Source organism: Mya arenaria, chromosome 5 (assembly GCF_026914265.1).
Source record: "Mya arenaria isolate MELC-2E11 chromosome 5, ASM2691426v1".
Lineage (NCBI taxonomy): Eukaryota > Metazoa > Mollusca > Bivalvia > Myida > Myidae > Mya > Mya arenaria.
The window spans coordinates 11,038,792-11,066,372 of NC_069126.1; the positions used below are offsets into that span (position 1 = coordinate 11,038,792).

At 34.2% G+C, this 27,581-nt stretch overlaps 1 protein-coding gene across 4 annotated transcripts in view; it reads left to right on the forward strand.

Moving 5' to 3' along the window:
• Positions 1–27,581, forward strand: part of LOC128234548 (cell adhesion molecule-related/down-regulated by oncogenes-like) — an 89,139-nt gene that overhangs the window by 46,281 nt on the left and 15,277 nt on the right. For 3 of the 4 annotated variants that reach the window (XM_052948815.1, XM_052948817.1, XM_052948816.1), the window contains 4 exons: positions 7,067–7,256; positions 18,440–18,718; positions 19,790–19,939; positions 25,369–25,521. In XM_052948815.1, coding sequence (XP_052804775.1) covers positions 7,160–7,256; positions 18,440–18,718; positions 19,790–19,939; positions 25,369–25,521 — 679 coding nt within the window. In that variant the 5' untranslated portion in view covers positions 7,067–7,159. Of the gene's footprint in view, positions 1–1,835; positions 2,188–7,066; positions 7,257–18,439; positions 18,719–19,789; positions 19,940–25,368; positions 25,522–27,581 lie in introns of those variants that run through there. The other variant, XM_052948818.1, reaches the window with a different exon arrangement.

The following is a 27,581-nucleotide window of genomic DNA, read 5'->3' on the forward strand; positions in this document are numbered from 1 at the left end:
TCTCACAATTAATCAAATAAATCCTTTTCTTTAATTTGACTCTGTGTCCTATAAAAAAAGTTTATGATACACCATTTAGAGCTGGCAATCCATTAAGACCTCGTTAAAGCTTAATTAATACACAAACAAGAGGATGGCATGTCTTTGACAGAATTCCATTGTCAGATGTTAACAATGTATCAATCGTACAGGTAATTACTAATGACCATGTAATTATCTACTTATAATTTTTTTTTTGTAAAGAATGGAACCGCAGTGGTATTTTTTTCTTTCAAAGACCTCTGCAGGGATCACATTTGGTACATTAGAGAGCTTGTCAATTTCTTGATTAATAGATTATTAAGATAATTTGAATTTGGCCATACTTATATTTAATTTTTGTAATTTGAACCATTAGAAAATAATTGAAATGATTCCATACATTAAGACTCATACTGCAAGTACATGGAAGTCAAATTAACCTGGTTTTTCGAATTTGGCTATTATGACAATACTCTTCTCGTCTCCATGGATCGCAATAGGTCAAAGATTACTCTGTTGTTTGGGTTCCCTTGGGTAGCCCTCTGCCAAACAAACACTCTTGACCCGGCAACAGTCCCAAGCCAGCGAGCGATAAGTAACAAGCTGTTTTGAGTAGGCATCTCTCATTATGCCGCAGTTGGATACAGGGTTGATGTTCATAAAGCATCTTAAAAGTCATTTTCGAAAGTCATGCATCTCACCTGCCAGTTATGATATAATAATACCTAAAAATCTTCATTTTCATTAATTTAATGCAATAAACATATTTTATATGTTAAAATCATTTGTACTCTACTCTAGATGTCCATGTATAGGACGCACCCATAGATAGAACGCAGGGAAAAAAATAAGTGAAAATTAGAGAAAAAATAACAACATAAAACCTCTAACACTGTAGATAGGACGCACTGAAAATGCCACATTGTTTGTTTATAGTGCCGTTTTTTCCTATGGATCGTGATAATGGCAAATTGTTTTTGTAAACCATGTGATGTTAAATACTAAAGCAAAGTATTTTTCTTTGTTTATAATTATGTCGACACCTTCAAAGTATTAAAAAACGTGGCTGAGTAAGTAAAAACATCGAAACAGTTTGTATGAGACAATGTGAGTTTAATATGTCCCTTTGAATAAATGTAAACATTTTTTTTTAACCATATATTTATTTAAATTCAGTCTGAAAAAAAATCAGTTCCTTCAGTATTGTTTATGTCATCTGAACAATGTACGCGTACTTGGATGAGGTAGTGCACATTAAGTAGCCCACATGTACTGTACTACACGTACAAATAGTGGTTTGCAACCACTCTCATGGTTATGTTAGGTATTTGGTCAACTGGTTGCTCTCAAGCTTAGCAGTTAAAATTATGTTTTCAAGATGAATAAAAAAAATGTTTTTAAACTTTCCATTTAACCTTATCATATATTTTATTATCTCATAAAATAATCAAAATACTTCTGAAAAATGTATTTTCAAGCCCATAAATCTACTTATAGACTAAATTTCTAATATTTCCCAGTGTTACCCAGTAAAATTATGTAGATTATCAAAATAGGTTTTTCAATTAGACTCCTTCCTACAGGTTAAGATTCATTAATCTCAAGTGGGATAGAACTTCAAACATATCTATCTGGTAGCTGGTCGAGAATCTCATGTTTCTGTTTTTCTAGCATCTGCAATTCTAGCTACCTGGCAAAATAATTGAATTCGAAACTGTGGCTGTTGTGATGTTACATTTTGAGCTAGCTTTACATGTTTCAAAGAATTGCATTCTGGGTAAAGAGGTTAAGGTTCATACTATGTTGTACAGTTATTTATATCTAACTGTGTTACAGTTAACAATGTAAATTAAAATGAGAATTAAGTAATTTTAAAATGAAACTTTACTTTAAACCTTGTGTGGATTTTAGTTCTTTAAACGCTTGGATTTTGAGTTATTTATAAAGTGATAGAAGTGTAGTGTTTTCAAGGTAAACAGAGCATGTAGAAAGCCAGAAGGCATATCAGCAATGTGTATATTATACATACAAAACAGCCTTTGTTTAAAAAACGTAAACATGTGTGTGAATATACTTACGTGATGTGAAATGTTGTTACAAATGAAGTACTATTCTGCTGGAAGTATTATTCCGCTAATTCTTTGGAAATAGTGCTTGATTTTACAGGTATGTAGTCCTGACAAATAGAAACAGTTTCGGCATTCGTAGCATAATTAGGTTAGATAGGAAAGAGATACGTACACATGTATACATATGAATGCTTTTTTCACATCTTGCATTTTATGTTCTTTTAACACTTGCGAAAGTTATAAAATCACAGTTTATTGGCACATTGAAGCCTTGTTAGCCTACTATTTAAAGCTTCTGTTAATTTATACAAAGATGACAGAGTACTTGTGTCAATCTGCATCATAATTGATTACATTTTTGTTTGAAAATTCTCACTTGATAGTAAAATAGAGGTTGTTGTAAAATGTAAACAAGTAAATAGCCATCAAATTTAGACTCATATCAAGAATTCAGTTGAATAAACATTTTAATGCTTCATGCATTGACAACTACTTATCCTTTGTACTGTTGTGGTGGTAGTAGTACATTGCTTGTTTAAGGTGTGGTAACTGCAAGGCATTTTGTTAAGCTGTACTAGCAGCTGCATTACAATTTAAGCTGTTATAACAGCTGTGTTACATTTTAGTTGTAGTTACAGCTGCATTACATTTTTATTTGAAGTAATGGCTGTGTTACATTTAATAGCTGTCATCTGTAGTATCAGCAGAAGCAGTAACAGAAGTAGCAGTAACAGAAGCAGCAGTATCTGTAGCAGTTATAAAAGCAGCAGTATTAGCAGCAGAAGCAATAAAATATAAATTTTGTACAATCATGTTTTATTGTCGTTCGGGAGGTGGTAGCTACATAAGAATCAACTACAATAGCAGCAGTAGCAACAGTAGCATCTGCATTGATAGCAGTTGTAGTTGCAGGGCAGCAACGTTGAAACATTAGCAGCAGAGGGAGAGTGTAACAGAAGTTGCAGCAGGTGCATTCCTAGTTACAGAAATAATCCTGAAAATAGGAATGCAAGTAGGAAAGGAAAATTATTGTTGTTGTTGTTTGCAGCAGGTCATTATGAAGTGGTAGAGCTGTCTGTCAAAAAAGTAGTGAATTCATTGAACAATGTAGTGGAATATAGAATGGATGGTATCGGAATGGATGGTAGTGGAAATGGTGGTAGTGGTAGTGATGGCAGTGGTAGTGATGGTAGTGGAATTGATGGTAGTCAGGTAGTGATGGTAGTCACTAGGTAGTGGTGGTAGTGGAACTGATGGTAGTCACTAGGTAGTGATGGTAGTGGAATTGGTGGTAGTGGAATTGATGGTAGTCACCAGGTAGTGATGTTAGTGGAATTGATGGTAGTCACCAGGTAGTGATGTTAGTGGAATTGGTGGTAGTGGAATTGATGTAGTGGAATTGATGGTAGTCACCAGGTAGTGATGTTAGTGGAATTGGTGGTAGTGGAATTGATGTAGTGGAATTGATGGTAGTCACCAGGTAGTGATGTTAGTGGAATTGGTGGTAGTGGAATTGATGGAAATGGAATTGATGGTAGTCACCAGGTAGTGATGTTAGTGGAATTGGTGGTAGTGGAATTGATGGAAATGGAATTGATGGTAGTCACCAGGTAGTGATGTTAGTGGAATTGATGGTAGTGGACTGGATGGAAATGGAATTGATGGTAGTCACCAGGTAGTGATGTTAGTGGAATTGATGGTAGTGGACTGGATGGAAATGGAATTGATGGTAGTCACCAGGTAGTGATGTTAGTGGAATTGGTGGTAGTGGACTGGATGGAAATGGAATTGATGGTAGTCACCAGGTAGTGATGTTAGTGGAATTGATGTTAGTGGAATTGATGGTAGTGGACTGGATGGAAATTGAATTGATAGCAGTATTTCCTTTTGCAAAATATGTGTCTTATTAATATTTAAGAGCATAGCCTTCGTATTGTTTTTTGCTGAAGTTAATATTTTATGTTTAAAATAAAATAGGTTTTAGATTCATTGTTTAAATTGATAATCGTTAACAGCAATAGGTCAATTTCACTATCGGAAGAGTTAAAAAAAATCTTTTTGCTATCTTTAAAATCTGCCAAACCAGTTTCTGTTTTCAAGTTTGGCTTATCAGAAACTATAATCAGTTTATCAAATATCCTACATTTCGCAACAGGCTTATGGAACAGCTATAAAAGCCAAGTGAATGAAACATGGCACCTCTAAGCCAAAGAACGTGAAATTACACAAAATTTGTTTCATTACGGAAGTTGTGTATGTTCTTGTAATACATCTGAGAGTTACCTTGTTTATTTCAAACAGCTAGATACTATGCATGCATCATCTCTGTATGAAACTATTAGTGGATGCCACATCAGGTTGCCGAAATTCCCTTCATAATGTGTTTGATTTTGATGTTTTTGGACAAGTTGCTAGTGCGTATTTTTATGCAACAGGTTAACTGCACATGTTCAGAGTTTGAGCAAAAAAGTTCTGTGACATAATGTTGAACTGGTTTATTATTTGTATGCACTTAGAAAAGTGAACTAAAAAAATAATGGGGTTAAAGGCGCGCAATATAAGTTGATGCAAAAAAACATTTGTTTATTTTAATGCATTATCATGTTTTAACTTATTTGACTTAAATGATCAAGACGAACATCCTAGGTAAGGCCCATTCCCCACTATTTTCGGAGCGAAAGCAAAACACCACATTCACTCCGCAATGCAGGGCCTCCTGGAAGGTAAAAACACAGCCCATTTCCCCCCGCTATCCAAGTATATCCCCGGGCCTGTTGGGGGTTGGGGGGGGGGGCTTGATTACAATTGACTAGTGCATAACTCTCATTTTGACTAGTGCATAACTCTCATTGCTGGGTCTTTGCACCAGATGGAATGGTGCATCAACTCTTGTTGATCAAACTGTTTTTAAGAGCTTTTGGGATTACAATGATTTAGCTATAAAATATATGATCCATTGAACCGAAGTCTTGAAGTGCCAAAATGAAACCAGATCTCAGTCACAGGGTTTGAACTAGGTTTCAGATGGCTCAGTTTAGTAGCATGTTGTGCAGTATATGTATACTTAGATTGAGATTTAGGTGTCTATCTGCAACTCAACCAAAAGGTTTGTGGTTTGATTCTAAGTATGAATATGGGGTCTTACATAATATTGTCCTCTGAAAATTGTCACAAGGATTGGTAACTACCCTCAATGTTGACATGATTGTGTGTGCTGTATTTTACATTATTAATATAAATATCTTGATCTCTATCCTTCTGCTAAATACGAATGTTTCTGGTTATTTCCTGAGCACTTGTTGCTTCAAGCTTGTTGAGTGACAAACATTCCATCAAAATTTTACCTTAATAAATTCAATCATCCTTATATATAGCATTGATGCTTTGAAGAAAGATATTTCCACTTTCCCCACCCACCCCATTCACTCCAGTCCTCCCTGTGGATATATTAGACTGACCAATGACAAGTATGTGGATATCTGAGATGACCAATGATAAGTATGTGGGTATCTGAGATGACCAATTATAATCCTGTGGATATCTTAGACTAACCAATGGTATAAGTTTGTGGATATCTTAACCTGACCAACTAAAAGTCAGTGAAAAGCTCAGATAACCAACGATATGTCTGTTAATATCATAAACTGACCAATGATCTGTCTGTGAATATCGTGGACTGACCAATGATAAGTCTGTGAATATCTTTGACTGACCAATGATAACTCTGGTGATATTTTAGACTGACCAATAATTAGTATGTGGATATCTTAGATGACCAATGCTCAGTTTGTGAATTAATAAGACTGACCAATGAAAAGTTTTTGGATATTGTCTTTGACAGACCAATGCTACATCTGTGGAAATCTTAGACTGACCAAAGATAAGTTTGGGGATGTTTTAGACTGACCAATGATAAGTCAGTGGATATCATGAATGACCTTTTATGATAATTTCTTCCCATGAATGTGCCATAATGAAAACTCCATCCTGCTTGGTAACAGAGAACATTCACTGTGATGTTTATAATAGTTAGGGAAAACTCCTAAAGAAAGAATAGCTCAGATTATTGCGAATTTATGATGTTATGTGTAAGGGAGAAGTCATAAAAACCCTCTACACATTTTTCTGAACATCTTTTGTTGCAATTACGATAGAAGAGTTTAACCCCGTGTAGCGTTGCATGGGATTTTGTTCATAGATTTTGATATAAAATGTTAAATTATATTGGGTTGTAATGTAACAGGCCATAAATCATTGCTGATTAGGATGATATATCCAACAATGAATTGTGTATGAAAGTACTTTCTTATTTGGCCATCTGAAATAGCTCTGCACAATTATACCTTTGACGAAGTTATCTGTAATTATACTTATTTTTATTTTATTTTTTTACCAAATTCTGTTTAAACAGTTTCCAAACACACTAGCATGAATGAAGAAACTGGCTATATGATTAGAAAGCATATCATACTGTTGAAGTGATATCAGTTTGACCCGTCAAAGATGCAATTTCAAAAAAAAAATGTGACTGTCAATGTTCTCAGCTGTACGAGAATTTTTTTTCTGCTTCTATAGATCTATAACATTTATGCATATGGGTCACTGAGACTGTTTTATACTAAGGCCGTAAAAAATAATACATTTGGTTTGGGTTACCTGAGACCCTACCTGCGAAATAGACGCCGACCCTACCATTTTTATAGTCAGTTGGAAACATAAGTTTAAGTGTGTTTTAATATGTATTTTTAATACTTGAACACTTTATGCAGAAAATTACTTTAACACCATTCTCCAAGAAAGAATAATAAATGAAATAAAAAGCCTACCTACCCTACCTGTTTTTTAAAAGGATGTTACTCTAGCCTAACCATTTTTTTGGCCTTGTAGGAAAGAAAGAATTGCCTTTGTTTTTGTTTTGTTTTCAAATCACAATGATTAAAAAATATTGCTAACGTCTTGCATTTGTGTATTTTCAGACTCGTGAATGATGTAGCTAACACCGCAATCATACTAATGAGAGGGCCCTGGAGCGCGCAAGCTGGTTCGTTAATGAACACCTCGGACAAAACATGAGCGCATTGTGTCCGCACAAACGTCCAGGGCGAACAATACGCACTGAGCTAGCCATACTGCTACTGGTGTGCACGATTGCAGTCAAATCAGATGGTGAGTTATCTCCCTTAATTGAGTAAATACAAAGTTATTGGTCCTGGAATAGAAAAGTAATTTCACTATTTGAGTCGAACACAAGACTGCTTCGACCAGGATTAGCATTGGTTGAATAATGGTTGTGTAGTTCTTGTCCTTGGAATACACTGTAACCTAAATATTTGTTCAGCTTCTGTTCTAGGACTTTCAAGATGCTCATAATTGTTCATGAACATTATATTTTTTATCCTTTTATGATCATCATAGAATAATTCATCATGAAGTTACCTTATTACACCCATTCTAGGCAATGTTAGTAGCAGCACACTTATTCAAAATTTAATGATAGTTTTTAACTTTAATTTTAGATTGTTAAATCTACTTGTTTCAACCCCTTATTTTTTGTGAACTAATGGCTTAAACCCTTTATGAAATGGCTTAAATTTGAATAAGTTTATTAAAAATCATACAGTTAACCATCAGTATCAAATCACAAATATTTGCCTTAAAAAATCAACCAAACATACTATATCTGTGATAACATCTTCAGTTCAGTATCATTCATTTCACTGTATGCCTTCTGGCCCAAGCATGCCTATAAATGTCATTTTCCGTGCTAAAATATGTGTGCACGAGATTTATGGCATTTAGAGGTGCGATGTTTGTCACCTTTTATTCGCGATTTCATGAAACTTGGTCACCAACCTGTGACGACTGTTATTTTGACAAAATTTCTCATTTTCTCGATTCATTTATTTTCATTCAGAAACAATATTTGGTTTTGCTTTATGAAGTGGTCTCTTACTGTATGCTCTCTTCAGCTAGACCTTAAACGTATCCAAAAATGATCGCACTAAATTTTGTTTGGCTTAAGAATTTCGAAAAACATAAACATACATTTTGAAACACTTGAAATAAATTTTAGGGGAAAAATTTAAATACCTTCACTGCAGAACACTGCACAATAAAAGATATACTGTTTGAAAATAGAAATCAAGGCCTGTGAAATTTAGTTTATAAATCACTTCTGTTCTTCTAAAACTGGGGGTAGCTACATAAACACTTTGAGGTCTGGTTCTTTAGGTGTAGCAAGATGGGTAAAATGAACAATTTTAGATGAAACTGTTTTCATCTTTTTTTCTGAGAACTTGAGTATTTATAGCTATAAAAAAATGTTCACAGAAGAAGTGATTTTGCTCTGAGCAAAATCACTTATTCTGTGAATAGAGAGAAAAATGATAGCTAAAAAATTCACTTAAATTGATAACTCATTTGGATAAGGAAAAGGATTATGTCAATGTCGTAAAGAAGAAAGGTTGTAGATAAAAAATGTAATTGAGTCAAAAAAAATATTTTTTAGTTATTATCAAGTATATTTTGTGCTCTAGAAATATTTATGTCTTTTAGTAGTGAGCAATGACGTTTATAAATGAACTCCATGAGAAAATGCACTTTAAAAAAAGAGTAAAACAAGTTTTGAATAATTTCATGTTGAAATGTGGAAAAATGAGCTGCGCTTGAAATTGAGAAATGACTTGAGGATGTTTGTGATATTTTGGCCACTAACTTGCAAAAAGTGAGTATCTGGCAGCATCATTCTGCTTTAAAAAAAAAAATGAAACAAATCTTTATACAACATGATGCCAAAGTCCCATGTGGAACCTTTCACACACACCCGCGCGCACACACACACACACCAATCTTTCTTTCCCTTTGTGTTTGTGAAAATTTTCACATTTTTGTTTCAATTAAAATCATTACTCCTATTTGCAGACTGGTTTAACAATTTCCTGTGTTACATGTTTTTCATGCCTGTTGAAACAATACAGCCCAGGAAATGAGCCTGTTGCAACCAGTCTAGGAGAATCATTATTTTACGGAGGAATCTTATGTTTAATGTTTTTATATATCTCCCGTTTCCACCGGCTGTCTGCAGACCCGATTCCAAGATGTTAGTGTAACTCTACACACTTGTGGAGCATTCGTTTCTAGAAATCTGATAAACATCATAATGTAATATGTAAAAAGACAGAATTCTCTTGATACCATATTTTCTGCAATAAATATTTGAAATCTTGATTTGTTTTTCTTGGAGGGTATTTTTTGTGATGCACAAAAGAATGAGTATCTATAGATATAATTAATGTTCGAAGGTATTTAGATTGTTGAAACAAACAACCATTTCTCAAGGGGCTCTGTGTGAGGAAGGTTTTGGCACCCAGCGCCCTCAAAATATTGGATTATACCACAACTGTTTGCAAATAAACTGAGCAAATTGTGTTTGTCCATCAATTTAATAAAGCAATATTACATTGCCATTTTGCATTGAGACAATTTGCACTGCAGACATTCAGATGGTTGAAGTGAAACCAAAGCTGTTTGCAATCAGTATATGAATTATGGATGCTTTTTGGGTGTATGAGCCCCACTCTTTAGTAGTTATAAGAATCACTTGATACCTAAAAGAATACTATCAATTGGGTCTTTGATGCATTGACAGACCATGAATGTTGTTCAAAAACCACTTGGTGTATGTTGGCAGTTCAAAAGCCATGAGCATTCTATGCTTCAACACCTTGAAATGCTAAGTTACTTTACAAAAGTAGTATGATAGATTAAAATAAAATTATAACTATTTTTATAGGCTCATATTTATTGCTTTGGACATCAAAAGCATTCTTAAAACAATTTTTGAGAACAGGATTTCTAATCACAAAAAAACATCCCATATAGGTTTGACTCTCACCCAACCTTCAAAAATAATCATATAAATATCGTAATAAAATTGTTTTTCAGTCAATTCGTTTATCTCAGTATAGTCCACAGGAATATAAACCGGCATTTTTAAAAAAATACTCTATTCTCATTGGTCCACACTAAGTGCATTCTCTTATCAGACAACCCAGTGCACATAATTAGTGCATGTTGTTATTCATTATGCTAAGTTTGTTGGCCGTCAATCATATATCATCTCTTTATTGTCAGCATAAATGTCAACGCTAGCCTATATTTGCAGAACAAGGTTGTCTGCTTTTGATTCTGTGGCATCCGAAATGAAATAATAACTGACTTTTGTGTCAAAATGTTCTCAGAAATTAGTATACCTGCATAACATAGGCAGCTTGTGATCCTGGCTGAAAGTATTTGCTATACAACAGAAATGTTTGCACATTGCTTTGATGTTTTATCAAATGAAATATAACACACACTCAAATCAATCAGTTTGTCTAATAGAAAGATACGGTAAGGAAGAACAGATTTAAAATAAAAAAGTCAAGAAAGTTGAAAGAGGTTATCTATTAATGGAAAAAAGTAAACAATGGAAACCTTGTCAATTATTGTAATAGTCATCAGGGGCCTTGCAGTGGATCCAGACTAGCCAAAGTAGCTATCCAAATAGACTGCAAGTCATGCTCAGAAGTGACTTAACATTAATAGTTAAATGGCAAACAATGTAGACACAGATAGCTAGATGGCCAACAATGGCAAAACTAGCCAGTTGACCAACAGTGGAAACAATAAACAGGTGGCTAACAGTGTAAACAATAGCTTGATGGCAAACTGGAATCAATAGCTAGATGGTCAACAATGGAAGCCAAAGTAAGATGGCCAACAGTGGAAACAATAGCTAGATGGCCAACAGTGGAAACAATAGCTATATGGCCAATAGTGGAAACAATAGCTAGATGGCCAATAGTGGAAACAATAGCTATATGGCCAATAGTGGAAACAATAGCTATATGGCCAACCGTGGAAACAATAGCTATATGGCCAATAGTGGAAACAATAGCTAGATGGCCAATAGTGGAAACAATAGCTATATGGCCAATAGTGGAAACAATAGCTATATGGCCAATAGTGGAAACAATAGCTATATGGCCAACAGTGGAAACAATAGCTAGATGGCCAACAGTGGAAACAATAGCTATATGGCCAATAGTGGAAACAATAGCTATATGGCCAATAGTGGAAACAATAGCTAGATGGCCAATAGTGGAAACAATAGCTAGATGGCCAATAGTGGAAACAATAGCTATATGGCCAATAGTGGAAACAATAGCTAGATGGCCAATAGTGGAACCTATATCTAGATGACCAACAATGGGAACAATAGCTAGACATGACAAACACTGGAAATAATAATAAGATGGCCAACAGTGGAAACAATAGCTAGATGGCCAATGGTGGAAACCATAGCTATATATAGATGGCCAATAGTGGAAACTATAACTAGATGGCCAGCAATGGGAACAATAGCTAGACATGACAAACACTGGAAACAATAATAAGATGGCCAACAGTGGAAACAATAGCTAAATGGCCAATGGTGGAAATCATAGCTAGATGGCCAATAGTGGAAACTATATCTAGATGGTTTTCATTGGAAACAAAAGTAAGATGGACAACAATGGGAGCAATAGCTAGACATGGCAAACACTGGAAGCAATAATAAGATGGCCAACAATGAAAACAAAAGATAGATGGCCGACAATGGAAACAATAGAAAAATGCCAAAGAATGAAATCAGTAGTATGATGGCCAACAGCAGAAACAATAGCTACATAGCACACAATGGAAACAAAGCTGAAATGAACATCCCAGTTACCAGATATGTTTCTTTGACTAATGGATATTAAGACTGTTTCTTTCCCAGGATTTCCAACACCTCCCATTTTATTAATGAGCATTTCAAAAGATAACCATTTAACAAATCGGTTTTAAATCTTTGTAAATTCTTACCTATGGTCTCATGCATGGAGCGGAAGCAAATAATACTTGCAGGTTTGCCCAAAATTTGCAGATATGGTGCTGGCAATTTATCTTCATTGTTTTCACCCTTCAGCTGGCAGCTTGTAGTTTGCAGTTTCCTACTTGCATGCATACAGATTTATTTCCATTATCTGATTCTGTGTTTTTTAAATACAAGTTCTATCTGTATTTTATCTGATTATAAGAAACTGACACCCATGGAAATGTACTTTTTTTGAGGACATCTTTGTTTTAAAGTAAGGTCATATGTAAATTTTTATACAAAAAAGTAGAAAAATTGAATGAAGGGGAAAAGCAGCTTGATAACGAAATGAAACACCAGAAAAGAAAGAGACAAAAAGAAAGCAGCCTGAAAATGGTTGGAAAGAAAGCAGACTTCATAATGACATGCATATTGACAAGAAAAAGAACACATTTCCTGATGAAGATTGGAAGTTGGTGAAAAGGACAAAAAGTTGAAATGACAGGAAGAAAATCAACTTGTTAATGACAATAAAGAAAACACCCATTATCAGGACTGAAAAGGCGCCATTTATATTGACAGGAAAGATAAAAATATTGACAGGAAAGAAAAAAAAATGACAGGAAAGAAAAAAAATACATTAAATCCCCATTAGTTTTTTGTTGATAAAGAAGAGGAACCATACTTTCTATGTTTAAAAATAAGGAGCCAAGGGGGGAAACTATCATTAAAATCTCATTAGCACTGATATTTGAGGTGTGGTGTGAAATGGAGTTCGGGTATACGTGCAATTTTATACTTGTAGTGAAACTTGAATGGCATTATATATATAAATGTGATCTTGAGTATGATTCAACAAATAATGGGTGTATTCAAACTGGTCTTTGTTGTTTGTGCAAGCTTTATAGAGTCAATGGTTGTAACTCTGAGGGGTGTAGCTAGACTTAATTAAATAACATATTTAAGCATATCCTACTGGTGGGGGTTGGGATCTCGGGGACACAAAACAATGGCAGGCTGCGTACTGGTGACCTACATGTAATAACATGGGACGTCAAACAAACGCCTGTTGAAATGGTTTTCAGCATCATTCAAGACCCAAAACATTTTCTTCACATGATAAAATTATGCAGACCTGGGTCTACCGTGCCTCATGTAGCTACGCCAGTGACTGTCATTTTATGATTTTGCATTCTTTTGCAAATTTTACATGTTGTTTTTTTTTGTGAAAAGTGGAAGGGCTGATAAAAGTTAAAAATAAAGTAAAATATTTGTGATGTATGCCCAAACCTTTTGTTAAAGCTTTATTAATTCACACAGGAAAACCTGCTTCATATTCAAGTGCTAATGAGCCTTGACTTATATTTTCCTAATGAGGCAGATGTGATCATTCATGTATTATGTTCATTAAAAAGTCCTTTAAGCATACATTAGCCTATTTAGCATGACTATGGTCGAGTTCAATTATACATGTCGAGGAAGGTTACATAGGTCTGAATAGACCCTGATGGGTTTTTGACTTATGTGGTCAAATTCTAAAAAAAAAAATTCAGAGCTTCCATTAAGGGAAGTTTGGAAGTATTATAACTCCCTAAAAATGGGCCAAAACTTCCAAATTTGTGTCCTTTGAAAAACAAAAACTTCCACTATTTCGGAGAAAACTTCCTAAATGAAGGCTTGGAAGTTCAGAATATCAAAATCTGGTGTCAATATTACTTACTGGCCACATTTTTAATAAATCTTGAAATAAAATGTTTTCTTTAAAAACAATTTTGTGAAGTTAGCAAGCTATAGTTACACATTAATTAATATTTAATGAAATAGTTGGACAAAAAAGTGGAAAATTCTTGAAGTTTGAGAGGTAAAAACTTCCAAAATTCAGAAGAAAACTTCCAATATTTAGGTGTCAATAAGAAAGTTCAAACTTCCAGTTTTAGATTCTTAATGGAAGCCCTGAACTTTGTTACAAGAGCTACTTCACTTATATGCTTTAAGTGTTGATAATAAGAGCCATTAAAACCACAGAGTTATTCAATTGACAACCCAGATATTTCGTTAATTGCAAAATGTTTTTCAAAATAAAACGCCTTTTAAATAAAAAAAACCCTGTCCTCATTGCTAATATAATGAATATAATTCTGTTGTTTTTTCTCCAAGAATGCAAAACCATGTGCTTCAAGATAGCTTAAAGCCAAGTTATCATGAAGAAATCTTAGGAAAGGGTAACATAATGAATTGCTCTTCTGATATTGTATCCGATTTGGAAACAGATACAGACTTTGAAGAATTTTGGATGGAAATAATTGTGGGGATTAATGCCAAAACTTACCAAGTTCCAATAAATGAAAGAAGGGTTTGGTTCCTTCTGGCATAGTATATAACCCTCAGTGAAGATCTTGTACCACGCCTCCAACATGAGTCACACAACGCCATTGGTCAAGGACTCTTCGCCCTAGTGTAATAACTCAATAACTTCATATAAAAATAGAAGCAAATATTGAGTCCTTGCACTAAGTCGACGGACTGGTCATCTCGCCTGGTCACATAGTGACCCCATATTTTTCCAAATAGAGTCAGTAATTTTCATATGGTGCCAAAATGGCATCTATTTTCCAATTGTAAGGAATAAATGAAACATTTCCCATTAATTGATCAAAGTAAACAGGTTGTTGATATTTTAAGTTACAATGTTAGAAGGTGACACTTTATGGGATTATACAAGGGGCAGGAAACCATATTCAGTTCAGCTTGGTTTCCTCTGATTATGCCATATAAGGTCACCTACTTACCCCATAATTTATAATATTGTGAGATATTTTTTTGTCATATTAATTCTAGTGTATCACAGTAGACTTATCTGTTCGTAATGTGAACAATCTATCCAATCAAATTCATGTTTTATTTAGTCTTAGTTATAGCAATACAAAAATCGCAAGCATGAGTGAATGATGAAGTGATTTTGGAACTTCCATAATATCTTAAAAACAGTCTGTTGCTAAGTTGATAAACAAACAAAAAAATAGCTGTTAATACATTACCATGGCAACACAACATATTAAAACACCATTGTCGGCACCCTCCTACAGAATTAAGAGGCCTAAAGTTAAAACAACATAATGTCATAAGGCAGATGTATTTTATATTGGCAGGAAAGACTACTAATGTTTTCTAAATCTTTACAAAGACCCGAAAAATATGTGTGGGTAGAAAGCAGTCTTCCTTTAGTTCGCATTAATCATGGAAATCTAATGTTTTTCCATGACAGATATATATTTTCTGGTTGTGGTGTTGGTTAAAAAACGGCAAGGAGGATCAGTAAAACAGACGAAAATATTGTTAGAGTAAACGATGCATTTTCTGAAGATATTTATCATCATAATATTGGACTGCCTAATGCCTTTCTGGGGCCAAATTTGTAAAAGATGTGTCAAACGGATGCCATTGAAATAAATGCAGAAACAGTTGCGTAACTTGACATTGAAAAATGAGTTTGGTTCTGCACGGAAACCAGAAAACAGAAAACAAAAAGGTAAAAAGTTGTGGAATATCAACATCATTTGAAAATATTGGCATCTCTTACATCTTGTTTAATTCATTGAAATAACCTGATATTCTTTTTTGCAAGGGAGAAAACTTTATCAAAAAAGTGGAAATAATTGGTTATTACTTCAAGCAGTGTTGAAAACTGGTTTGTTATCAAACAAAGGAAATTACTGGCTCTGTTATAAAATAGGGGAAGAAACTTGTTCTTCTAAAAAAGGTATCAAACAAGGGAAATAACTTTATATATCTAGCAATGAGGACAAATGGTTCTTATATAAAAAAGGATGTTTCTTCTGTCATACAGGAGGTATAACTGGTTTTTCTATCAAACAAGGGAAAAATTGTTTTTTTCTATCAAACAAGGGAAGTAATTGGTTCTTCTATCAAACAAGGGAAGTAATTGGTTCTTCTATCAAACAAGGGAAATAACTGGTATATATTCATATCATTCCTCCAACTCTGAAAAAAGAAACTGACGTGCATTGGCGTCTTCTAATGGTTCTCTTGGCCTCTTTTCCGTTTTTGAACACCTAATTCAATAATTATATGCCAGGGATGTATGTTATACTGAAGAAATTAAGGCTGAGTGACTTCATTGGTTTAGCAGGGAGATAGTTGTTTTTGACACATTCAGCCTCCATGAACAAACATTGAAACAAAAAATCTCCTGAAATTTCTTGAAGTTTCTTGACTTTCTGACGGCTTGTTTGTTAGGAAACACATTGAAGGCTACAGATATCTCCCCGATAAAAAATAGATGAAAGAACGAGAACCTGTTTCACTGTTCATTTCAGATATTCTTAACATACGGATCTGATATTTGCCGAGATTTTTTTATTATGTATTGTTTCTTTAGAAATTTTTTACTCATTTTTTCTCATTAGATGTTCCAATTGACCGATATATTTTTAGAATATTTTTATTTTCATTCTCAGCCAGATTTAGAACTTTTATCAAGAAGTACTTTCATTTGTTTAATTCACATGAGCGTAAACTATACAAATGATATAAAAGATAGTTGTTTGATTCAGTGTAAGATCATATTATATTTCACCGAGTGAGAACCAAAAGCTATATTTCACAAGTGGCATTAAAAATGCTTGAGTGATATTTTTACTTTGGGGTTTCAAGAGGTGAAATATATGATCTGATGTACATGATAATGTGATCTTACACTGAAACGCTTTTCTTTTTATTGTATGCCTAAAACTGATTTGAAATGACAGTTTATTGTAGTTTTTCTGAAGTGTGCAAAATTGTTTGCGAATGTAAAATCATTTCTGAAATAACGTTCTTGAATTTGTGTCCCAGCTCTGTGTATGCTGATGTTTTATTTGGAATTGAGAGTGGGCTAAAATTTCAAAACAGTGAAAAATATCAATATACACCACCTGAGAAAGCATATATGATAAAAGTACAGCTTTTGAACTGAACGTTTTTGAGGTAAGAGACAAAAAGTAAAAAATATATTTAAATTTAGACATTGTCAAAATATGCTTAGAGTTAGACAAACTTACAGGAATGTGTCCAAAATTAGAAAAAAAATGAGTTCAAAGTTTGGATCAAGTAAAAAACATGTTCAATGTTAGACTCAGTGAAAAACGTGTTCAGTGTTAGGCTCAGTGAAAAATGTGTTCAGTGTTAGAACAAGTAAAAAACATGTTCAATGTTAGACCAAGTGAAAAATGCACTCATATAGTTATGCTATGTGAAAAATGTATTCAATGATAGACAATGTAAAAAACACTTTTAATGTTAGACCAAGTGAAAAACATGTTCAATGTTAGACCTAGTTCTCTGTTGCTTTTTAACGTCTTATTTCATTGTTTATAGTATTTTTCAGAAAAGAAATACCGTATCCATGTCAGAGGAATGCATCTGGTCCGCATACACTTGAACTTTTGGCGACATTTGCATAGAAAATTCATTACTTTTCAACACGGAGAAATTGTATTTCATTTCGTAGCCACCATGTCTGATTAGCATTTCATGAGCGATTTTCAAAATTGAACAATTCTGTTGAAAGTTGACTGAAATATAGAAATTAGTTTCTATGTTTCGCTAATCAAAATATTTTTTGCCATTAAAGTAAGAGTAAATCAAAATCATATTAAAATGAAATGCAAATTTGTGCACACAAAAAAAAGCCTCCTTAAAATGCACTTTTGCAGGCTTTTAGCCAAAATGAAATTATATTGCAACTTTATTTATGATTGTTATTTCATTACCAGACACATAAGTTTGGAAATGTCTGTACCGGGCATTTGTTGTAACATCATACTGTTATGAATTGTGTTGATAATTTCTTTCTATTTTCTTTTTGATTCACATTTTATTAATAAATTATAATAATATGATAATGTTGTTTATTTTATGAATTTGTTGAGTTTGATATTAAAATTATAGTGAAATAAAATCAAAACTTCATCAAATTTTCACAAGTTTTTCTGTTGGTTTATAAATAACATGCAGAAATATTTAAAATACATGTAGACCACTTAATAAAATTTACATCACTAGATTGGAAAATTATTTCTCTACAAACATTACATTGATTACTTCTTGATTAAACCAAAAGAAATACAAGGAAAATAGGTTTGTAATGCATGGGGGTCAATATTCCAATAATAACCAATAATCTCCTATGAATTAGGGGTATTGATATGTACTGATAAGCCATAATCTGGCAGGCCTAATATGGCTTGGTTTGACATGAAGTAAAGGGTGTGTGTGACCCCAGCTGAAAATTACTAGGGAAAACCCTGAAATAGGACATTATATATAGTAGAGCAACTGTAATTAGAGTGTTACATAAAGAGATGTACTGCCCAGCTAACTGAAAAAAACTATAATTGTTTAATTTTGTCATTTTTTTCATTCATTTGTATTGTAGTTCTAACAAAATGCTCCCTTTGTTTATTTTCAGCCATGATTCCACATTTTACTACTGAACCAGTCTCTGCGGTGGTTTCCCAGAATTCCAACATCACTCTCTCTTGTGCTGTGTTTCCGGCGTCCGCAGAAATACGATGGATGGTTGATAATCGGCTTCTCCAGGAGAGTAATCCGTACGGTTTCCGGCCAGTCGAAGGGCAATTATGGATTCCCTCGATTCCGGATGAATATCGAGAACTGATGTTTCAGTGTGTGGCCGATACTCCATGGGGAACGATTCTTAGTAGACGAGCAAATATATCCCTAGCAGGTAAATGAAAATTATAAAAATGAAAAACCTTCAAATAAAATATGGGGTTATCTATGATCAGCAGAAATGACTTTTCTTCTTCGTGTTTCATTCGATACTCAAAAATTAATAAACCAGCAAGCACGCTTTAGGCAAGTATTATAAATGATTCCTTATTGAGGGAATTATGAAAAAAGAATACTTTTAATGTAGGGTGTGAATTGTTGATAAATGGCTTGACAAGAAAGCCATGTAGGAAAACCCTTAAGAAACGAAAAATAATTGTCCCATAGTAATTGAAATACGGTGTATGTCAGTCGAAAAGCATCTGTAATTTAGTAGTACCTGTTGTAAATGTGTCCTCTTAATTAATTGGCACAATGTTTCTGTGCTATGACATCATGTTGATATAATTTTCACTGGTTATGATAATTGCAAAAAAGCCTTTACATCATTTTTTCTTGTAAACCAAATTTTCCTATGACAGGTCTACATGTCTAAATTTTAAACAGCGTTTGTTTTTGTTTTAAGTACTTGAATGTAAATGGGTCACTTGAACTCCAGTGTTGATTACTGTTTTGTTAAAGGGACTTAAATACCAATTGCAAGAAAAAAATAAAAATTCAAAAAAATTGATATCGTGTACAACGCATTGAATCTTACTCACTCTTGTATCACATTGCTTACGTCACACGCATCTTTCACAGTTTTTGGGTATATTTCCAATTAAAAATTTCCTGGGTTTGTCTCTCATGTAAATACCAGTTAATTTAGAAATAGTGTCTGTATAATTATGTATCTGTTATAATCACAGGACTTTTGCATGCTAAATGTGCACACTATGAACTGGGAAACCATTATGTGCTATTTTTAAATGTGTAAACTCACTTGAGACAGTGACAAAATATTCTTTTAATCATGTAGAAAATGTTTTATTGGCCTCATATTAACTCAAAATGACAATTCTAGGCTTGTTTTGATGAAATACTGTATTTGCCGATATTGGGACATAACATTTCATTGTACCATAGTTTGCAATCTTTGCCAATCATACTAATTCAATAATATTACATTTATTTTCATCCATTTCAGTATTACACAAATTTGAAGAACGAAAAGACCTCCATTTAAATGTTTCCGTTGGTTCGAACGTGATGTTGCCATGCCAACCACCAGGGAGTCGACCGCCTGCCACGATTATGTTCCGATACAACCAGTCTAAAATCATCAATTCTGACACAGGTAACCAGTCTAATAGCATAGTTGTCTTATGTCGTCTGCTTTATGAGTATTGTCATAGCTTTCGGCCCATATTCACTCACATTTTGAGACTCAGATTGAGATGTCTCAGATTGAGACTCAGACTCAGGAATGCATATTTTCAATACATTGTAAAGGTTCTCATACAAAAGCAATAAATCCAAAAATTCCCATAACTGTTAACAATAAACCACTCTATAACTAAGCCCACATCTTTTTTTCTTTAATGGTTAAATTTTGGACATTTTGAAACATTTGTGAATTCACTTTCCAGAACCTGAGTCTCATACTCAGACGCAAGGCGTTAATAAATTCAGACCCTGGTGTTGGTGTCTGCAAAATTTCTAACCTTGGCCATTTATCGTTATCTCCAAAATCGTTTGAGGTTATTATAACCCCCATCAAACTGTTCTTTCCAGTGAATATAAGAAAAAGGTTTAGGAAGGTGCACCACTCTTTAAGGCCTGAATAAGAGTTATTCCCCTTAAAAACGGATAAGTATTGGCATCATCTTACAAGCTCTTATAGCTGCAACACTTGAAAATACGTGATCATGTTGAAACTTATAACATACACTTCATAATATCGGCCAGTGTTTTCTCAATTCAGAGCCATTTGCAGTAAAAAACAACAACAAAAAACAAAAACAAATAATTATATGGTGCTTGAAACTAAAATTGATAAGTTACTGCCTTAATTTTCTAAATAATATGCAGTATGTGATTAAACACTTTAAACGCAGTTTAAGGCAGGAGAAAACACATTAAGTAGTAACGTTTGTGAAGGAAAACGCCCATTAAACCAAGCTTAGATATCCACTGAAAAACATATTAGTCTTTGAAACTGCAGTGTAATGATATGTTAACATGCAATATTTGCATCAAACACAGTAATTTTTACATAACCAGGGCTCAAAAATCTCGTAAAATGTTTAAAACCCAGTCGTTATTGAGTGTACTTGTCATTTGTTCGTGATCTTTTAACCCCCTAATAAAGCTAATGTATTCATTAAAGTAAGCATTTATTTTTTATGTGCCAGTGAAAAATATGTATACAATTTTTCTATCATTCTCTTCAATAAGAATTCCTTGGTATGAGTATATAATTCTTCTTGATATTGATCAATTAGCCTAAAAAAAACCTGTGTATAGGGCAACCCGACCCTACCTTGTAAAAGCCCTCAACCCAAGAGTTTTGTAGACCATAGGAAAATATAAGTCTGATTTTCAGATTTTTAGTTGTTGTTAAAAAACATGAAGTATTTATGAATTAATACGAAATGTACCGAAACATAATGGTTAGCATTCGTTACTTGCTTTGCTGTTTTGATTGGACTTAAAAAAACTTTAAAACAACAAGACTTTTTGCTTACCCTTTCCAGCATTTTTGAGACCTTTGCAGGGTTTAACAAGTTTTGAGACCTTTGCAGGGCTTAACAAGTTTTGAGACCTTTGCAGGGTTAAACAAGTTTTGAGACCTTTGCAGGGCTTAACAAGTTTTGAGACCTTTGCAGGGCTTAACAAGTTTTGAGACCTTTGCAGGGCTTAACAAGTTTTGAGACCTTTGCAGGGCTTAACAAGTTTTGAGACCTTTGCAGGGCTTACCAAGTTTTGAGACCTTTGCAGGGCTTAACAAGTTTTGAGACCTTTGCAGGGCTTAACAAGTTTTGAGACCTTTGCAGGGCTTACCAAGTTTTGAGACCTTTGCAGGGCTTACCAAGTTTTGAGACCTTTGCAGGACTTAACAAGTTTTGAGACCTTTGCAGGGCTAAACAAGTTTTGAGACCTTTGCAGGGCTTAACAAGTTTTGAGACCTTTGCAGGGCTTACCAAGTTTTGAGACCTTTGCAGGGCTTACCAAGTTTTGAGACCTTTGCAGGGCTTTACAAGTTTTGAGACCTTTGCAGGGCTTAACAAGTTTTGAGACCTTTGTAGGGCTTACCAAGTTTTGAGACCTTTGCAGGGCTTAACAAGTTTTGAGACCTTTGCAGGGCTTAACAAGTTTTGAGACCTTTGCAGGGCTTACCAAGTTTTGAGACCTTCGCAGGGCTAAACAAGTTTTGAGACCTTTGCAGGGCTTAACAAGTTTTGAGACCTTTGCAGGGCTAAACAAGTTTTGAGACCTTTGCAGGGCTTAACAAGTTTTGAGACCTTTGCAGGGCTAAACAAGTTTTGAGACCTTTGCAGGGCTAAACAAGTTTTGAGACCTTTGCAGGGCTTAACAAGTTTTGAGACCTTTGCAGGGCTTAACAAGTTTTGAGACCTTTGCAGGGCTTTACAAGTTTTGAGACCTTTGCAGGGCTTAACAAGTTTTGAGACCTTTACAGGGCTAAACAAGTTTTGAGACCTTTGCAGGGCTTAACAAGTTTTGAGACCTTTGCAGGGCTTAACAAGTTTTGAGACCTTTGCAGGGCTAAACAAGTTTTGAGACCTTTGCAGGGCTTAACAAGTTTTGAGACCTTTGCAGGGCTTACCAAGTTTTGAGACCTTTGCAGGGCTTAACAAGTTTTGAGACCTTTGCAGGGCTAAACAAGTTTTGAGACCTTTGCAGGGCTTAACAAGTTTTGAGACCTTTCCAGGGCTTAACAAGTTTTGAGACCTTTGCAGGGCTTACCAAGTTTTGATTTTTTTGAAGTTAAGAAAGTGGGCCATCTAAAAATGATACTGTACATGTCCTATAAAATGCACAGGGCGCGTGCCTTTTGAGATCCCTGCGCACAAAAATGAATGGACATGCCATAAGATTTATTGTTCTATATAATAACTATCATATTTTACACATGTATATCAAAGGCAACTTGCCGTCAGAACTTTGTTTACTATTTTAGCCTCTTTACAATGGGCATATTAGCCAATTCATGTTTAACTCGTTATTAAAAGAGGCGTAACACCTTAATGTTTTTAATCATGCATTTTTTTTGTTTCTGGGGGTATGGGAAATATATTTAGTTTCTTTTAACAATATATTTGGCTTAAAATACCGCAGGAATCTGAGGTAGATAAGCACTAAATTACAGAAATGAGAAAATAAAGATGTAAGGAAAAACACGTTTGAAACATGAACTGTCTGTTAACTTTAAAACGTGTTTTGTTGCTTTGTCTTCATTTTCAACTAATATGTGTAAATTACAGAAATTTAACCTGCGAAATTCTTTACGGAAACCTAATCTAATATACATTATTTCTAAATCATGAGAACCGAAAGAAATGTTCTGTGATAAGTTTCTTTACATTTAAATATCAAAACAAACCTATTTCAAATTGCATTTTGACATGGGGAAAAAAGTATTCAGCTTTAAAAAAAATGCAAAAATGTCAAGTCAAAAGCATTCATAGGCATGTTTTCAAAAATTTGATAGTTTCGAGGGCTGAAAAGCTTGCAATTAGGAGAGCAAATACAGATCTCATATTTTTCACCACATTTTAAATGGTTTGGCATTGTCGAAAACCACTATATATATCAAATTTCATTTTAACAGTGTGAAAGATAATTTTAAAGCTTCTTTGTAACCCAGTCTGGATATGAATAATTTCTACCCATTACTGACAACCATTGAGCCAAAGATCTGATAGAAATTGTAATCGGGTCATTAACTTAAGTTTTACAGAAGAAAAAAGGGACTACTGTTTTGAAATATAATTAGAGTTAAGTGTTACTGTAAGAGTTATGCCCCTTGAGTCTTGCTGATCGCAAGAAATCTATTTCTCAATTATTGCAGTCAAACTGTTTGTTTCATACTGATAAGCCTAATTTGGCTTAAATTAATCCATTTTCCATGGCATTAATTGTTCTGATTACGTGATTGTATGGAATGGTTCTAAATTGAAAAGAAATATATTCTATTTTATAAAAAACATGACCCATAAAGTTGTGCTAAATTTTACAAAATTCCTGCCCATGTATAATAAGCATACAGTTCAAAGTGGCTATATTTAAGAAATATAACACACCACTGAAGGTCATATAACATTATAAGGACTGGTTTATATGGACTGAGGTGTTAGCCGAGGTCCATTCACCTTCAGGGGCTGACTGACCGGTCCTTATAATGCCATATGGCCCGAAGTGGTGTGTTATATTCCTTATATTATACCGAACACTTTTCATTACAATTCAATATCCTTAAAGTGATTTAAATGTGTTTTATTGAACAAAGCTAATAATGTTTACTTGCGACAAGTTTTTGCCGTTGTGAAAATAGCAAGCCACACTTACCATTTGTATGACGTGAGCGGTCCATATTACATTTTTGGCGAGGTCCGGACCGGCCAAAAATATAATATGGACCGCTCACGTCATTAAACAGGATTTTCATAAAAATAAAATGATATACGGACTGAAGGGACAAGTTTATGTGAGGTATAATATGAAAAAATATGCTGGTGGTATGATATTTCAGAATAATGTTATTAAAAAAAGTCAATATGATTGGTATATCTTTCCTTCTGTATTGCTATGCAAAACTGTTCCATTACCCTTTTATTTAGGGGAGTTTCTGGCTACGACCATCTACCTTCTATCAAAAATGTATACTTTACAATTATCCACAAATGTTTTTAATTCCCAAGTCACATTAGTGGGCTATTATGTTTTATCTAAATGGACATATAGGCCTAATAAAACATTCTAATGGAAGATAGCAGTAATTATGATTTATATAAAATGTTTCAAGCCAACAGGCTTATCAGTTTATTTGATTAGTTTGTTTCTGAGGTCTCCTGGAATGTAGGATTTTGTTTCCCGTTTTTTACAAAATAAAGATGTTAAAATATTGTTTGTCAGATATATTTGTAAAAACAAAAACAATGGTTGAATTAAAATTGCATCATGATTAACATAAGTCAGAAAAAGTTGTTACGCCTCACTTCCTTGGCATCAAGGATTCCAAATTGGCCTCCAAAACTCATGATGATAAAAATATACTTAAAATGTGCCATACTAAAAACGACATGAAAGGAGCTCGAAAATTGAATTTTTATTTGCCAATCTCCACACATAATTTGAATCACTTATGGCACGTTTTCCCTGTGCAACATCGAATCAAAACTATGCCCCTGTAAAAGACACCATTAAACCGTCAAATCTGCAGACATATAGCATTCAATTAGCACTATCTGCATGGCCATAACTAGTTTGCATAAAACAATTGCGCCAACAGATAACTCCTTGCCAGGGATACGAAAAAAACACGTTACTTTTGATCAAGGTCCCAAAAATAGCTTTCACGTTTCATTTAGGTGTTATCTTTCCTTGGGTCACATAATACTAATTGGTAATTTGGCAAAGCTTAAAGACGTCTGTGCCAATCAAATCTACTAATCTTTTGACATGTGCGCATTTGTACTGTGTAACATTATTTTACAATGGTGTGAAATAACGCTGAATATAAAAAAAATATTTGATATATTTCAGATCGCTTCAAAATTCTACCGTCGGGTAACCTCCAGATTCTACGGGTAACCACTAGCGACCAGGGGCAGTACCAATGTATGGCAGAAAACAAAATGCGGGGCCGGGTACGGGCCGCAAAACACACAATACAGCTACATGTGGTCAACACAGAAGGTTTGTTCAGTTCCATGTATAACTTGTCTGTTTTCCAAAGAAAAACAGTTATTTATTGTCATATCCTCAGTGGTCGAAATTAACACAAGCCTGCAAGCCTTGCACCGATACAATATCTTTCAAGCTTGCTCAAATTCTGAATTTTATAATACAGGGCTTGATAAAACATTTGATGCCAAGTAAAAGCATGAGAATTCAGGTTTGTTAATCACAAGGTCTAATTTTGATGATATCCTGGGCTTGTTGGGGAGTGGTCATGCACTTTTTTAACACTTTGGCAATAATGCATGCAAAGCCCATTACTGGTTGCCTTATTAACTGTTGAATATTTTGTTGATCAACTCTTGTAAAATGGAACTACATTGGTAAACATGGGTGATGCTCTTCATAGAAATGCTGTCATTCAAATAAATCGCAGTCCTCACATAAATCCAAAACATTTCATACATGTTCTCGTATTCCCATCAGAAACATGCAACTGTTTTGTTACAATGAGTGCTTCTAATAGAAATGATCATACCCATTTCTTCAACATAGCATAAAACAGATTGAGGTTTCGGAACTGAAGTTCCGAGGCAAGTGTGCCAACCTAAGTAGTTACATATATTTATTAAATTCAGCCATTTCACGTATCTCGGGGAAAATATCTCGTAAATTCTGCAGCATATCAAACATGTGAGGTTGTTTAAAGACGGCTCAGATTTTACAGTGCTATTATAAGCAGCGGCATCGGTAACATGATGAGCAATCAAGATGTATAAAAAAATCATAACTACAGGCAGATTCCAACTGCCTAGGCTTAAATTCTGGTGCCTCGTTGTTCAAACGTGGTAGGTTTAAATTAAGGTTATGGTGTTGCTCAAACTGCTAAGACTTAAATTCTGGTGCCTCATTGTTCAAACGTGGTAGGCTTAAATTAGGGTAATGCATACATGCCATATCCCCTGGCGGGGGAAAAAAATCCCCCGGAATTTTCAAAACTTGCTTAAGGTTGACAGTGGAAAGCATCAATAATATTATGAGTGTGAAATTCCATGAAGGACCATGATGACTAAGTCAAAAAATTATTGTAATTTGAATGTATTTCTGTATTTATTTTTATATTATAAAATGCAGATATTGTGCAAATTTTCGTCGCGTAAAAATCCCCTGGTGTAATATCAAAAGCCCCTGGAATTCAGACCAAAATCCCCTGGTAAGCCTCTCAGAAATATGGCATGTATGGGTAACGTGTTGCTCAAACTGCTTAGATTTAAATTTTGGTTATTTGTCATTCAAACTGTCTAGGCTTCAAATTGGGTGCAATGTCGTTCAAACTACCCAGGCTTAAATTTTGGGGTTTTTTTTATTCAAACCACCTACATGTAGGATTAAAGATTGGTTGTTTGTTGTTCAGACCACCTTGGCTTAAATTTTGGTAAGGCTTTTTTTTGGTGAAAAATTGTCGTTCAAACCGTTTAGTTTAAATATCAATTGTTTGTCAATCAAGCCGCTTAGAGTTAAATTTTGGTTGTTTATTGTTTAGACTGTGTAGGCGTAGAATTTGCTGTTTTTTTGTTGTTTTTTTCAATTTAAAAAAATGAATTGAAAATCTCACCTAACAGGTTAAGAATGTGTATAAAAAATTTGTAGCAACCTATTATGTAATTTTCTAATAAGCAAGCAGCCAAAAATACAGCCAGACACGAATTAGGTAAGTAACAAATCTCACATTGTAAATGACCCCTAAATCCACATGGAAGCCAAAGGAAGCGTTAGAAACGTAAAGAAAAGTAGCAGTGAACCATTTACCGCTAACAACAGTTGAAAAATGAGTTGATTAGTGTTTTTTTGTGCAGAACATGTCTGTTTTGTGTGAATTGCAACCTATGGGCTTTACGCACTACTGTATTAAATTGCTGAATTTGTTTAAGAAATTAAAGCGTTTTTGCATTCATATCGTTAATTCAATGAGTTAAGGAAGCAGGCAACAGTTCTATATAACTCTCAACATATTTCTCAAGATAGAAATAATATTGCAAGACTGCATGATTTTTCGAAAGGTTTATCAGTAATATTTG